This window comes from Lissotriton helveticus, chromosome 8 (assembly GCF_964261635.1).
Source record: "Lissotriton helveticus chromosome 8, aLisHel1.1, whole genome shotgun sequence".
In the NCBI taxonomy this organism is placed as follows: Eukaryota; Metazoa; Chordata; class Amphibia; order Caudata; family Salamandridae; genus Lissotriton; species Lissotriton helveticus.
In genome coordinates this window covers 1,154,628,392-1,154,642,450 of record NC_136069.1, presented here as the reverse complement: position 1 = coordinate 1,154,642,450, position 14,059 = coordinate 1,154,628,392, and the positions used below count along the sequence as shown (strand labels likewise).

The window sequence follows — 14,059 nt, the reverse complement described above, 5'->3', positions numbered from 1 at the left end:
GATAACTGAAGTGTGCCCCCCACTGTTTCTTCGATTTCCCCTTGACTCTGGTAGGTCTTGAATTTGGGTGCCGCCTGTGCTTGCCCCCCAGCTCAGCGGTGGCGAGACAGCTGCCCCTTTCAGGTCTAGAATCTTACTCCAGCGCTCTACACCACCCGACCTGGGCTTTGACATCTACAGTGAGAGAGGCCTTGACACCGGCTTACCTGCGCCATCCTGGAACCTTGAGTCTGGCCCTCATCTGCGATACAGCGCAGACTTTAACTCTGCTACCCCCCCTCCTGATTAGTCTGCTGACCAGCCCACCTGCGAGAGTCGGAACTGCGCGGGGCTGGAGCGTCATCTCCTCTTGATTTGTTTGTGGAGCGTCGTATAACAGCCTGCAACCTGCTTGCTGCAACATGTCATCAGCCAGAGGTAGAAAGGACAAGCCCCTGAAAGATCTTTTGCAAAAAACTTCGGGTCGGGCCACTCTGCCTCTAAACCAGATGCCAAGACACCACAGGTGGAGGACGACGCACCGGCAACCAAAGCTTTTATGGTTGAGCTGTTCACAGCCATCAAAGAGGATATACAAGAGCTGCGCTCCCAACTCTCATCGGATCTCAGAGAGGTTAGGTGGGATGCCGACGCCATAGGAGAACGAGTGGCGACTTTAGAAGAGCATGACCTGGGAAGAGAGGATGACCTGCACCAACTTCAACAAGAGATGATTCGTCTCAAAGAACAGAATATAGATCTACAGGCTCATGCGGAGGACTTGGAGAACCGCTCCAGACGTAATACCATTCGGATTCGAGCGGTCCCGTGGAAGGAAGAGGGGGACAACCTTTGCGCTTACATTAGTGCCCTGTTTCAGCAGATCCTCGGAGATGAAGAGGGTCAGGAGATCCAAATGTACAGAGTTCACCGGGTAGGAATCCCACGCGGCGCTAAAGCCCCCCCAACCCCCCCCCCCCCCCCCCCCCCCGGACATCCTGGTCTGTGTGCATGAGCCCGAACTCTATAAGGATTTGGCGGCCTCCACACTGGTTAAAAGCAGAGAGTTTAAGCTTATCACCAGCCATCTCCGAGAACAGGGCATCCCCTACTCTTGGGGTCATCGTCATCCGTTCCGCCTCACCTTCAAATTCCATGGCAAACTCCTGCGGATCCGTTCCCTGGAAGACGCTTATACCATCTTGGGAGTGGAGCAGCCCCCTGCTGCGTCTGGGAATGATCCGCCTCTTCCTCGGCAGCGCCGATGCTCATCGGAGCGGCAGTGAGTTGGGAGATCGTCACCTAGCTCTAAACCAGATACATCTGCTAGAAAACCTGAGAGAGAGGCGGCCCTTTCGTCGGTGTCACAGGTGAAAGGCAACAATGACGTTTCTTGATCCTCACAGATTTGGCATCCTTCTGGGTTCATTTATTGGTGCTGAAGGGAGCAGTCCGAAGGCGAGCAATAACACCTCTCTCTGACATGCAGAGTGGTCGCTCTGTACTACATGGTTCAGACTGAGTGCGCCTCGCCCCCCCCTGAACATCTGACCATTGAGACGAACTATTGTCATTTCTCTCGATTTCCTATTTTCTCTTCCTTACTTTGTTGTTTTTATTACTAATGGTTTGGGGATTTGGGTTTTTTGGGGGGTTATTTTGGGGCTCCTCCATCAGTTCATGGGCAGGATTGGCAGGTACCATGATTGTATGAGAAGACCTTCTCTGTTTTTGACCCCACCGAGCTTGGGCAGGCATATGACCTTTCTTCCCCTATTAGTAGCGATGGGTAGGGATTTAGAAATTGTGAATTTGAATGTACGGGGGTTAAATAATGCTTTTAAGCGGTCTGCCATTCTCTCCCTCTTAGAAAATGCTGATAGCGATATTTGTTTACTTCAAGAAACCAATCTCTTAGCTAAAGATACTAAGCAGATGAGGGATAGACATTTCCCACTGCAGGTATGGTCCTCGGGGTGGTCCAAGAAAAATGGGGTGGCAATCCTCTTTAGCATGCGTTCGCAATGCAAAGTAATTTCCACGGTAGCAGACATCAAAGGCAGGTTGTTAGCGATCTGGGTACAATGGGGAGATACGCAAATGACGATAGGGTCCTCATATGCCCCAAATGAGCAGCAAGAGCATTTTATACGTCTAGCTCTGTCTGAGGCTCTTTCCTCGCCCTGATATGGCACTTCTGGTAGGAGATTTTAATGTGGTAATGGACCCAGGGATGGATAGGTGAGAACAGGGGTCTAATCACACCGGGGCGCTGTCACAGGGAGGGAAACAATGGTTGGCTGACTGTGGATTGGGAGATGTGTGGCGTGTCCAGCTCCCTAGTGGGCGCGACTACACTTACTTTTCAGCGGCACACAAAACATATGCGCGTTTGGATCATTTTTTAACCGCCACCTCTCTCCTCCCTCACCTGCGGATATCACCCACCAGCTCCCTCTCAGACCATGCCCTAATTTCCGTACTACTCACGTTGCAATTGGCGTCTACGCCACTCACTTCTCCATTCGGAGGAAGTCACCAATCGAATCCGAGATACTATAGTACACTATCTCTTGGAAAACAACCAGGTGGGTACTCCTCTTGCTGCGGTATGGGAGGCTCTGAAACAACTAGTGGTGTGGGGTGAATTTATCGAGATGGCGGCATCCTTTGCGGGACTGCGCAGAGAGAAGCGCGCGGAACTGGAAAAGGAGGTGGATGAATTAGAGGCAGTTCACAAGGAAACCGTGGCCCTGAGAGTCTGGAGAGAGTTGGAAACGAGGCGACGCATGTTAAAGCACTTGGACCTAGATAGAGCTGAGCATGCTCTTCTGAGGCTGCGGCACAAATTCTATCTCAGTGGGGAAAAATGTGGGAGGATGCTGGCACATAGGCTCCGAGCACAAGCTCAGAGATCTGCGATCCAATCCATCCGGGATCTGAATGCGGTGGAGCATAACACAGATGCCCTCATTGTTGGCACCTTCGGTCAATTCTATCAACGCCTCTGTGCGAGTTGCTTATACGCCTCCCCCACGGCTGCGGTGGAGTTAATGGTTGTAAGTCGACCCTCTTCCCCATTGCCCGGGGCACGCGGCAAGGTTGTCCCCTATCCCACTTTTATTTGCGCTCTACATGGAGCCGTTTGCCCAACGTATTCGGTCCAACCCTGACATAGCAAGAATCAAATTTGGAGCTGATACACACAAAATTAGCATGTATGCAGATGATGTCATCCTGTCCCTTACACACTCTCAGTCAACTCTGCGGTATCTGTCCAGGGAGCCTACTAATTTTGGATATGTCGTGGGGTTAAGGTCAACTTTGTGAAGTCACAAATTCTTAATATCTTTATCCCCGGGGCTGAGGTCTAAGACCTACAACAAGATTTCGCGTTTCAATGGGTGCACACAGACCTCACATATCTAGGCATTCGGCTGACCGCGTCCATCGCTAAGACAATCGCCCTCAATTATGCACTGTTGATAGAGCAAACGGTCAAGGCATTATCCGCCTGGACGCGTCAAACTGACGTGGTACGGGAAATTGGCAGCGGTGAAAGTGACTGTACTCCAGCGCATCCTATACTTCTTTCAGATGCTATCTGTGAATCCGCCTTCAGGCGTCCTTCGGAAGTTGCAAGGACTCCTTAATACGTTTTGTGGGATAATAAGAAACCACGTCTCGCGTCGGCGCTGGTGACCTCCTCGAAAGAGATGGGGGGGGGGGGGGGGCTCAGCTTCCCGCTAGTGGGGGCTTATTATCAAGCGGCCTGTCTCCGCTACATCACCGAATAGAATAGACCCCTGTCCAGCAAACACTGGAACTTTATGGACCAGAAGGTGGCCTTGCGAAACATGGCGCGAACTGTGGCTTCCACGCAAACATGGGGACTATACTCTTCTCCGGTCACCTCCCCGACCCTCAAAGCATGGGACCAACTAGCCCGTCTAAGGGTGGACCTCGTTTCTCTCCCTATTGTGGACAATCCCGACTTTCAACCAGGTTATTTTTCTTTTGTTTCTTATTGTGTATAAAAGTGGTATCTAGACTAAGGTGCCTTGCGATTTCATTGAGGTTTTAACTCACCGCGAGGTCGTCCCCCGGGATGTAGACCGGACCGCTATGTAGTGCATTTTAGCCTTCGCTCTTCCGACGCCTTGATGTAGGCAGCTAAGCTGTGTAATTGTAATCTTGCAACCACACAATAAAAATAATTGATTCTAAAACAGTTTTTAATGGTGAGGATTAAATGAAAGAGAAGCCCCTGCATTTGTGGTTTGCCTGTATATGCGTCCACGTTTATGATCAACGTACCATCCTCATCTAACTTTAAGGCTGAATACTATTTATGTACACTTTCAATTGAATGATCATGGTCTTGCTTCTGATGCATAAAAACGTGATTGTTTTACCAACAAATATGTCTTTCTATGCGATAACTGTTCCTTCATTTCATTTTTAAGGTACAGTGGCCTGAAAGCCTAGATAGCTCCCCCCTCCCAAGCAGGCCGTCAAAAATTTGGGGGTATGGTTGGACTCATCCTTTAGCTACCAGGTCCAAACCAAAAAGGTAGCAGGGACCTGTTTGGGGCTCAGACCCCTATTGGGGTTTTTTTTCCCACCTAAGCGCCAGACCATCATTCAGGCATCTATAATGTCTAGATTGGATTATGCCTGCTCTTTGTATTTAGGGGCAAATAAGGTCGAGATTGCGCGGCTCCAACTAGATCTCTGATTGGCCTGCGGAGGTCCTGCCCAGTGTCTGCCACCATCCACGGGCTACATTGGTTGCCGGTGGCTAGGAGAATTGAATTTAAGGCCCTCTGCATCACTTTTAAAGCCCTAAAGAACAAGTTACTTACCTTTGGTAACGATATATCTGTAAGAAACAGTAGTTAGTATTAGATTTCTTACCTTCGAATATCCCTAGGCGTCAGACTGGATCTGGAAATTTTTGCGTAGCAGTACCCTTGCGCGTCGGTAGGCGTCGTCTGCGGCTCCGCGTCCGTCGTCGGCGTCGTGATGACGTCGGAGTACTTAGATGCCGCCTCCGCGTGCTGACGTCTGTTCTTAGACACAGCTTTTCCGCGCCAGAAACGCAGAGCCATGTTAAAAACCAACACTGGTGCCATTGAAGCTAGGGCCCTGAAAGGGGATGACCTTAACCCTAGGTATCAGTTCGCAGAACGGGGAGGATGGGTGGGGCGGTAAGGAATCTAATACTAACTACTGTTTCTTACAGATATATTGTTACCGAAGGTAAGTAACTTGTTCATCTGAAAAAAACCGGTTAGTATTGGATTCCTTACCTTAGAATAGATACCCCAGCAATACCAACCCCGGTGGTGGGTCTGCGAACCAATACTCACACCAGAAAGTCCTGGAGGACGGAACGGCCAAAGAAGCCATCCCTCCGGACTTGGCTGTCCAGGCAGTAGTGTCTTGCAAACGTGTGCAGGGATGCCCACGTAGCCGCCTGACAGATGTCCTGCAAGGGGACTCCCCGGCCCAGGGCAGTGCTAGCCGCCGTGGCCCGAGTGGAATGGGCCCTCAGCCCAACAGGAGGCTCCTTCCTCACCAAGGAGTAACATGCTTTGATACACAAGACGACCCACCGAGAGATGGTCCTCTTGTGCACCGCCCGACCCTTCTTAGCGCCCACGTAACCAACAAAGTGTTGGTCATCCACCCGGACCTGGCGTGTGCGATCCAGATAAAATGAAATCACACGTTTTGGGTCCAGACGGTGGAGAAGGGAGAGGGATCTGCCGCTGACCCAATCGCGGTCTGTGAGCCACCACTGCAGCTATCTCGCAGTGCCCTCCGAGATCAGGACATGGTCGGACAGGTTGCCCTGATGCCGGGCCCACTGAAACTGCAGGTCCCACTGCAGAGCCCGCATCCGCCACCTGGTGTGATGCACCAGAAGGATGCAGGAGGCCATCAGCCCCAGAAGCCGCAGCGTCAACCTGACCGAGACCCAGGATAAAGGCTGAAAGAGTGGAATGAGAGCCTGAATATCCCGAACCCGCTGTTCGGGTGGAAAAACCCGAAACTGCGCCGAGTCGAGAACCGCTCCGATGAAGAGGAGCTTCTGAGAGGGGCACAGGTGTGACTTCGGCACATTGATGGAGAACCCCAGCTGGTGCAGGAGGTCTGCTGTCGTCTGGAGGTGGCTGACGACTGTCTGGGGCGAGCCCGCCTTCAACAACCAGTCGTCGAGGTAGGGGAAGACGGAAACCCCTAACCTGTGCAGATGAGCTGCGACCACCGCCATCACTTTCGTGAACACCCGTGGGGCGCTGGTAAGGCCGAAGGGGAGCACGGTAAACTGAAAGTGCTCGTGGCCTACCGTGAACCGCAGGTAACGCCGGTCGACAGGACGGGGATGTGAAAATAAGCGTCCTGCAAGTCCAACACTACCATCCAGTCTCCAGGGTCTAGGGCAGCTAAGACCTGCGCCAATGTCAGCATCTTGAACTTCTCCTTCCGGAGGAAGCCGTTGACGTTCCGTAGGTCCAAGATAGGGCGTAGGCCCCCTTTGCCCTTCTTGGGTACCAGAAAGTAGTGGGAGTAACAACCACACCCTACTTCTGGCCCAGGAACGCGCTCGATGGCCCTCTTGGCCAAGATGGCCGTAACTTCCTCCTGCAGAAGTCGCAAATGATCCCCCGACACGCGGTGGTATTGCGGTGGCATGGCTGGAGGGGTCGCCTCGAAGGGGAGGGAGTAGCCCCTTCAGACGATTTGCAGCACCCACCTGTCCGATGTGACAGTGCGCCAGTGGAAGAGGTGATGGCGAACCCTGCCCCCCACTGGCGTCACATGGGCCTGAAAGCACGGACTAGGAGGGTTTTGAGGCGGATGCTGCGGGGGAAGGGGTGGACTGGCCTCGCCGTTGTCCCCAACCGCCTCCACGGCAGATTCCAAGGCTGCCACCTCGTTGGATGTTAGTCTGCGGTGCGTGGCTGGCAGCACGTGTGGGGGCGCCCCTTCCTTGGCCACGAAAGGAGTGAAAAGTACCAGTTTGCTGGCGCGGGGCCGAGAGGCCCAAGGACCTGGCCATAGTCCTGGAGTCCTTAAAGCGCATTGATCTGCCTTGTCGCCAAAGAGGCGACGGCCATCGAACGGCATGTCCATGAGTGTATTCTGGACATCGGCCGAGAATTTGGCGGACCTCAACCAGGCGTGGCGACGAATCGCCACCGTCGTTGCCATCGCTTTGACCAGAGTCGGTGGTATCCAATCCACACCTGATAGAATAACGTGCCGCATCTCGGCCTTCCACAAGGGCTTGGCAGAGTTTAGCCCGTACCTCCATCGGGCATTCTGGCAGCACGTCCGTGACCGTATCCCACAGAGAGTGGGTGTAACGGCCCAAGAGGCACGCGGTGTTGGAAGACCGCAGTCCCAGACTCAGGGAGGAGAATACCTTCTTGCCGTATTGCTCGTACCTCTTGGATTCCCTGTCAGGCGGAGCTGACGGGAATGCGGTCTGGGAATTTGAAGCCTGAATAACCAGGTTCTCGGAGGTGGGGTGGGTGGATAGGAAACAAGGGTCGCCCGGGGCCGGGCAGTGGCGTCTGGCCACGTTCCTATCTACAGGCGAACCTGTAGCGGGCCTGGACCAAGTGCCCAAAGGAACGTCGGTCAAGGCCTCATTATACGGCAGCAGAGGCTCAGCCAAGCTGGACTGCGGTTTAAGGACCTCAGTGAGGAGGTTAGTCCTCATGGCCGCGACGGGGAGTTCAAGGCCCAAGGCCTTGGCTGCCCGCATCAGCACCACACCGTAGGTTGCCCCCTCCTCCGTAGCTACGGTAGGAGGTGAGACAAAACCAGTGTCTGGTGAGGTATCCAGACCACTGGCTTTCCCAAGTCCACCTGTCCAGTCCTCCTGGGACTGACACTCCCGTGTCAGAGGGTCCTCAGACCCCTCCCAATTCTCCTCGTCACCCATCTCCTGAAATTCAGGGGGGTCAAATGATGGGGCCGGTTGATTGAAGTAGAAATCTCCAAACGGCATCGAAAGCGGCGCCGTTCCGGCGCCGGATCGAGGGAGGCATCGGGGCCGCCGCCGCCCGAAGACGGCGCCGGCGGTGACACCTGAGGGACCGGCGCCGGTGAGGTCGTGAGGTCAACCTGAGACGACCCGGAACCGGATCCAACGGGGGCCAGCGGCGCCAGGGCCGAAGCCCCCGACCTGCTAGGGCCCCCAGGTGGGTCTGCTGGGCCCGAAGGCGCCGCGGAGCCCGTCGGAGGAGTGAGAGACTTCATGGCCATGAGGAACCGCTCGTTCTCCTCCGGCGTCGCGTGCGGCCCAGGGCGCAGAGGGTATGGAGCCGGACGCGACGCCCACGACTCCGACGGAGCCGCGTGGGCAATGTCACCCAAACCCCCAGCCACGTCACGGGGAGAGTCGGAAGAGCGATGACGTCTCTTCGACTTCTTGTGCTTACCTGACGACTTCGACCCAGAGGAGTGATGTCTACTCCCGGAGCTATGATGGCTCCGATCCCGCGACTGGTCCCTCTACCTCCGTCCGGACCGGGACCTCTCGCGGCGCGGGGCAGACTGCCGGAGTTCGAGTCGGTTGCGGGACCGCTCCCGCCTATCTTTTGAAGTCAGGGCCCGGCAGTCGGAACAGGTCTTGTTGTCGTGGTAGACGCCGAGACAGTGGAGACACCGACTACATCACCCGGTCGCAGTCCTTACAGGGCTTAAAACCAGGCATCCCTATCGGCACCGTTCGGAGTCGAAAACTCGAAAAATGATCAAAAGGGATCAAAAAAGTTTAGTCAAAAAATGACTACGGTACCACTTTTTCCGGATCTGCGCTGCTGGCGCGAAAAAAAGAAGAACGGACGTCAGCACGCGGAGGCGGCGTCTAAGTACTCCGACGACGTCATCACGGAGCCGACGACTGCCGCGGAGCCGCAGACGACGCCTACCGACGCGCAAGGGTACTGCTACGCAAAAATTTCCGGATCCAGTCTGACGCTTGGGGATATTCTAAGGTAAGGAATCTAATACTAACCTGTTTCTTTCAGATACTCAACACCCCCCGTATTTTGGCCAATTTAGTTACTCCCTATGTCCCCACACATCAGCTCCGCTCACTAGGACAGCACCTGGTGAGGGTTCCAAGGTTTCAGAGTGTGGGCAGGAGGCCGTTCCTTCCGCAGTAGGGCAGCCCACCTTTGGAATTCGATGCCCATTTACATTCGGAGCCACACTAACTACTTGGCTTTCAGGAAGGCCATTAAAACACACCTGTTTCCCACCGTGTAGCCTGCCTCTCCCCCCATGTTCTGCTGTCAGCCCCTGGACGCCCCTTTGCTGGGTCAGCTGTTGCGCTATATAAATTGTAGTAACATTAACATTAATATTTTAAAAATTGGTTATTAGCAATAAAAAAGTGAGAATATTAAATATCAAAGAGTAAAGGTATTTTAGAAACTTGCATCCCTTGACTTACTTGTCATTAGAAATACTACAGTCTATAACGGTCTTTTTGCTGGTGTTCACAATGATAAATGGTAAGTGTATGACAGAGTTGGACGGAGGGGTTTTATTCGTCTGTTGCTCCGTCTGGCGATTCCGCTGAACCAAGTTCTTAAAGGCAATTTGCTGAAAAAGGTTACAAATATTATTAATTCATCAACTGTTCACAGCACACCAACAAAAAAAATTCTGAAGTAGTCATGCAAAAAAATGCTCAATATAAAAGTTTAAGTGCTCACAAGATATGGAAGACTTGAATACTTCGCCTAGGCCAAAGCAGACATTCCTTTATCAGAAACCCTTAAATTACCTCATGCCAGAATTCTAAATGTACATTCTTTTGTATCCCAAGTGCTTCAATAAAATTTCAATGAGGCTGGTAAGCTTGAATTAATAAAGGGGGCTGTTTCTGTAACCAGGAATAGCATTGCTTCAACAAGTGTGTGAACTATTTAATAAAACCTTGAAGAGAGTCACTATTGGTGCCTACACACTGACAAATGTAGAGAATAGATCTTATTGTAAATGTGTTGATAGTGCAGTTGTCATGTATGGAAATGAAAATAACCCTGCAGAACAATGCTACAGGAGGGAGCAAATTTGGCACCAAGAGTTCAATCTGAATTACAGTTCTAAAATTACAAATGTTCAAACGCAAGACGGGAACAACAGACTGGCTGCTTCCTATTTGTCCACAGTAAAGAATGTGTAATCAAATTGTGATGTAAACAGAGGAACCACATTCCATTGCTGCTTAAGGCAGCAAGTTCCCACCTCTGACAGGCCATCAGGCAAGACAGTATGAGGGCCAGGAAAAAGCAAGACGTGGTGCAGGACCAAACAGCAGCCTGAAACAATTACCCCAAAATATCACAGGGTCACTGGAGATTGTTTTGCCAGATTCGAAATTAAGATTTTTATTTATCAACAGAAGCAATGTTATTACACTCCTTGTCCAGAGCAGTGGAAGAGATGGAGGAGTCTTCTTCCATTTCTGAGTTAACACAGACAACTGACACTTGATACATGGATTGCAACAACGAGCTGCCACGGCACCCAGCCACTACCGACTGGCTGTGACCCAAATCAACCAGGCATTAAAAGGGAACCATCCAGGATCAGAAAAAAAATAATTTTTGCGAGACGGAGCTGAAGTTAGGGCCCCTTTAAACTATCTGGGAATACTTTAGCTTTTCATTTATGGAAATGCCTCCAAACAGCCAACAAATACAATGATGTATTGGCAAGTCTTTCACGCTGCTTTGGCAAATTATCAAAAACCTGAGGAATGCAACTGTTAACACAGAGAAACCTCAAGAGACTGTTTATTCTGGAGTTGAGTTGGAGTAGAGCCCAGAGCGGTGGTTAAAGTGTTGGTGGGCTGACACTGTATGGGCTCACAACTGCACCACTTGTAGATAGACACTGTGTTTCTGTACTGGTACTAAATCTAGAGCAATACACAGACAAGCTTAACCAATGACTTCTTAGGTAATATATAAGGGCCAGTTTGTATTCTTTGCTCTGACGCAAGTTTCACTGAGACATCGTTTGAGGACTTGGAGCACTGAGACTTGAAAAAACAAAGACAATTCATCATCCTTATGATGTCTGGCCTTCAGACCGTTACATGAACTATCCGCACCAGTGCCTCCTTCAGGACACATTCAATGAGCACCAAGAATAACGGAACACAGCTCAAAATTCAGATGACGATTAGAAATAGGATTGTCCCAGGGCACTCTTATTTCAGTAGGCTTAAATTAACCAAGGAAGGATAGGATTTCGCTGGATCTTTATGAACATCAGGTTGCTGCCACTTTAGCCCAGTGCCATCTTAGGTTCTTTAGATAAGGCTTAGCTTACCCCCAGATTCTGCTGTCACCATTTTTTGCAATTTAAACATCCTGCTGCAGTAGAGTGACAGGATATAAATAAAATTTACATATTTTCATGTTGCTAAAGATTTTGTTAATGCTATATAGAAAACAATAATATTGTTTATGAGTTACCTGCATAGACGTCACATTCATGTGAAAGATTATTACTAATGTTTATGGTTAACAATGATACCTGTAGAGCTGTACTCTGGCTATAATGTGGACAATTCATCCGTTTACTCATTCTAAACACATGCCTATTCCACACATTAAATTCCTATGCACAACCCTAGTAATTTTGCATTATTTTATTAAACACAGCAAATGCAAGAACACAAGGTTCAACATACCGTGCCCACTAGGACAGTGTATAAAAATGAAATGTTTACTTAACATTAGAAGTAGCTTTGCAGCTTGAAGAATCTTCTGTATTTACACACTGCATTATTCCACCATCTAGAGGTTGGGTCCGAAATCATCTTGTTGGTCCTCATTTCTTCTTTCTTTTTTGCTGGGCGTCGTCTTCTGTAGCCATTTGGTGCTATGTCCGTCATACCATTACAACAGACGTGCGCCCCATGAGCACTTGTGCGCTGTCGCCATCCTCCAATTTTGTTTTTTTGCCCCTTGGCAAATCTTCCGATCTTTGTTTGCTTCCTTTTAATGTTTCTCAGTATTTTTCCAGTCCTCATTACACCTCATTTTCCGGGATGGTGGAGGGTCTCATCCAGTAAACCCCTGAAGCTGTAAAACTATTCCTAAAGGTAAGTAACAATTTTGTTTTGCAGCATGAGTCCTTTCTAGATTCACATGCTGTGCATCGATTTTGCAGCCGAATCTGGTCAACCCTGGAGGTGGAATTAAAAAACAAGTTACTTACCTTCGGTAACAATATATCTGTAAGAAACACAGGTTAGTTATAGATTCCTTACCTTAGAATTCCCCCAGGCGTCAGACTGGATCCGGAAAGTCCGTCGTTGGCTTTGTGGTCACCAGGATGACGTCGCGAAGCTACATAGACGCCGCCCTCACGCGCTGTCAGTTCTGTACACGACTATCCATGCCAGAAGCGCAGAGCCATGCAAGACACTGACCACTGGTGCACAAAACTAGGGCCCTGAAAGGAAATCTTTAACCCTAGAAGTCAGTTCACAGAACGGGGAGAATGGGTGGGGTGGTAAGGAATCCATAACTAACCTATGTTTCTTACAGATATATCGCTACCGAAGGTAAGTAACTTGTTCATCTGAAAGAAACAGTTTGTTATAGATTCCTTACCTCAGAATAGATACCCCAGCAATACCAACCCCGGAGGTGAGCCTGCGAACTAAGTTCTCCAGGAATTTCTGGTGTGAACAGAACGACCAAAGAAGCTGTCTCTCCGGACTTGGCTGTCCAGGCAGTAGTGCTTGGTGAACGTGTGCAGTGAGGCCCACGTAGCTGCCTGACAGATGTCATTTAGGGGGACTCTCTGTCCCAAAGCAGTAGTTGCTGCCGTTGCCCTGGTGGAAGGGGCGTGCAGCCCCACTGGAGATTCCTTCTTTGCCAAAGAATACCAGGCCTTGATGCACAGAACGACCCACCTGGAGATGGTCCGTTTGTGCATGGCCCGACCTTTCTTAGCACCCACGTAACCAACAAAGAGCTGGTCGTCCACCCGGAATGGTTTGGTGCAATCCAAATAAAAGGAAAGCGCTAGTTTTGGATCCAGACTGTGGCTCCTCTCTTCCACTTCTGAAGGATGCTGAGGCAGAAAGAAGGTGGGCAAAGTGATGGTTTGGCCAATATGAAAAGAAGTCACCACCTTTGGAATAAAGGAAGGTCGAGTTCTGAGGACGACCTTGTCCAGACGAACAGCCAGAGAAGAGAAGACAGAGCTTGTAGTTCACTCACCCTGCACGCCGAGGTGTTGGCCACCAGAAAAGCAGTTTCCAGAGTGAGGAGTCTGAGAGGACAGTTATGTAGCGGATCAAAGGGAGCGCACATCAGATAGATAAGAACCAAGTTTAAGTCCCACTGAGGCACTACGAAGGGAACAGGAGGAAAAAGATGAGTAATGCCTTTGAGAAATCTATTTACAACAGGGGACTTGAAAAGAGAAGGCTGATCAGGAAGCCTGAGGAAGGCTGAAATGGCCGAGAGGTAGCTCTTAAGAGTGCCCAGAGAAGAGCCCTGCTGGGCCAAAGACAGGAGGAACAAGAGAAACTCAGAAAGAGGAGCAGAAAAGGGATCCACAGCCTTTACTGTGCACCAAGCCACAAATGCATTCCATCTGCAGGCGCATACCGTCTTAGTGGAGGGACGGCTGGCTGCCAAGATAACATCACAGACTTTGGGAGGCAAGTCAAAGGACGTCACCTGCCGCCGCTCAATCTCCACGCAAGGAGGTGGAGGCTGGACAGGTTCCGTGGAGGACATTCCCCTGCTGCTGCGACAGAAGATCCTCCCGAAGAGGCAGTTGGATCGGGGGATCAATGGCCATGTTGAGCAGCTCGGGATACCAGACTTCTTGCCCAATCCGGAACCACAAGAATGACTTTGGCCCGGTCACGCTTGATCTTCTTCAGCACTCTGGGCAGAAGTGGTATAGGCGGAAAAGCTTATACAAGACCACAACTCCACTCGAGACAAAAAGCGGCGCCTAGCGAGTGCGCCTTCGAAATTCCAACGCACAGAATTGCTGACATTGCGCATTA

The 14,059-nt window shown here is 50.7% G+C and overlaps 1 protein-coding gene across 10 annotated transcripts in view; it reads right to left on the bottom strand.

Moving 5' to 3' along the window:
• Window positions 1–14,059, bottom strand: part of TFDP1 (transcription factor Dp-1) — a 401,906-nt gene that overhangs the window by 99,219 nt on the left and 288,628 nt on the right. For all 10 annotated transcript variants that reach the window (XM_078658073.1, XM_078658068.1, XM_078658071.1 and 7 more), the window contains exon 9: window positions 9,458–9,609. In XM_078658073.1, the coding sequence (XP_078514199.1) occupies window positions 9,458–9,609 (152 nt within the window). The remainder of the gene's footprint in view (window positions 1–9,457; window positions 9,610–14,059) is intronic.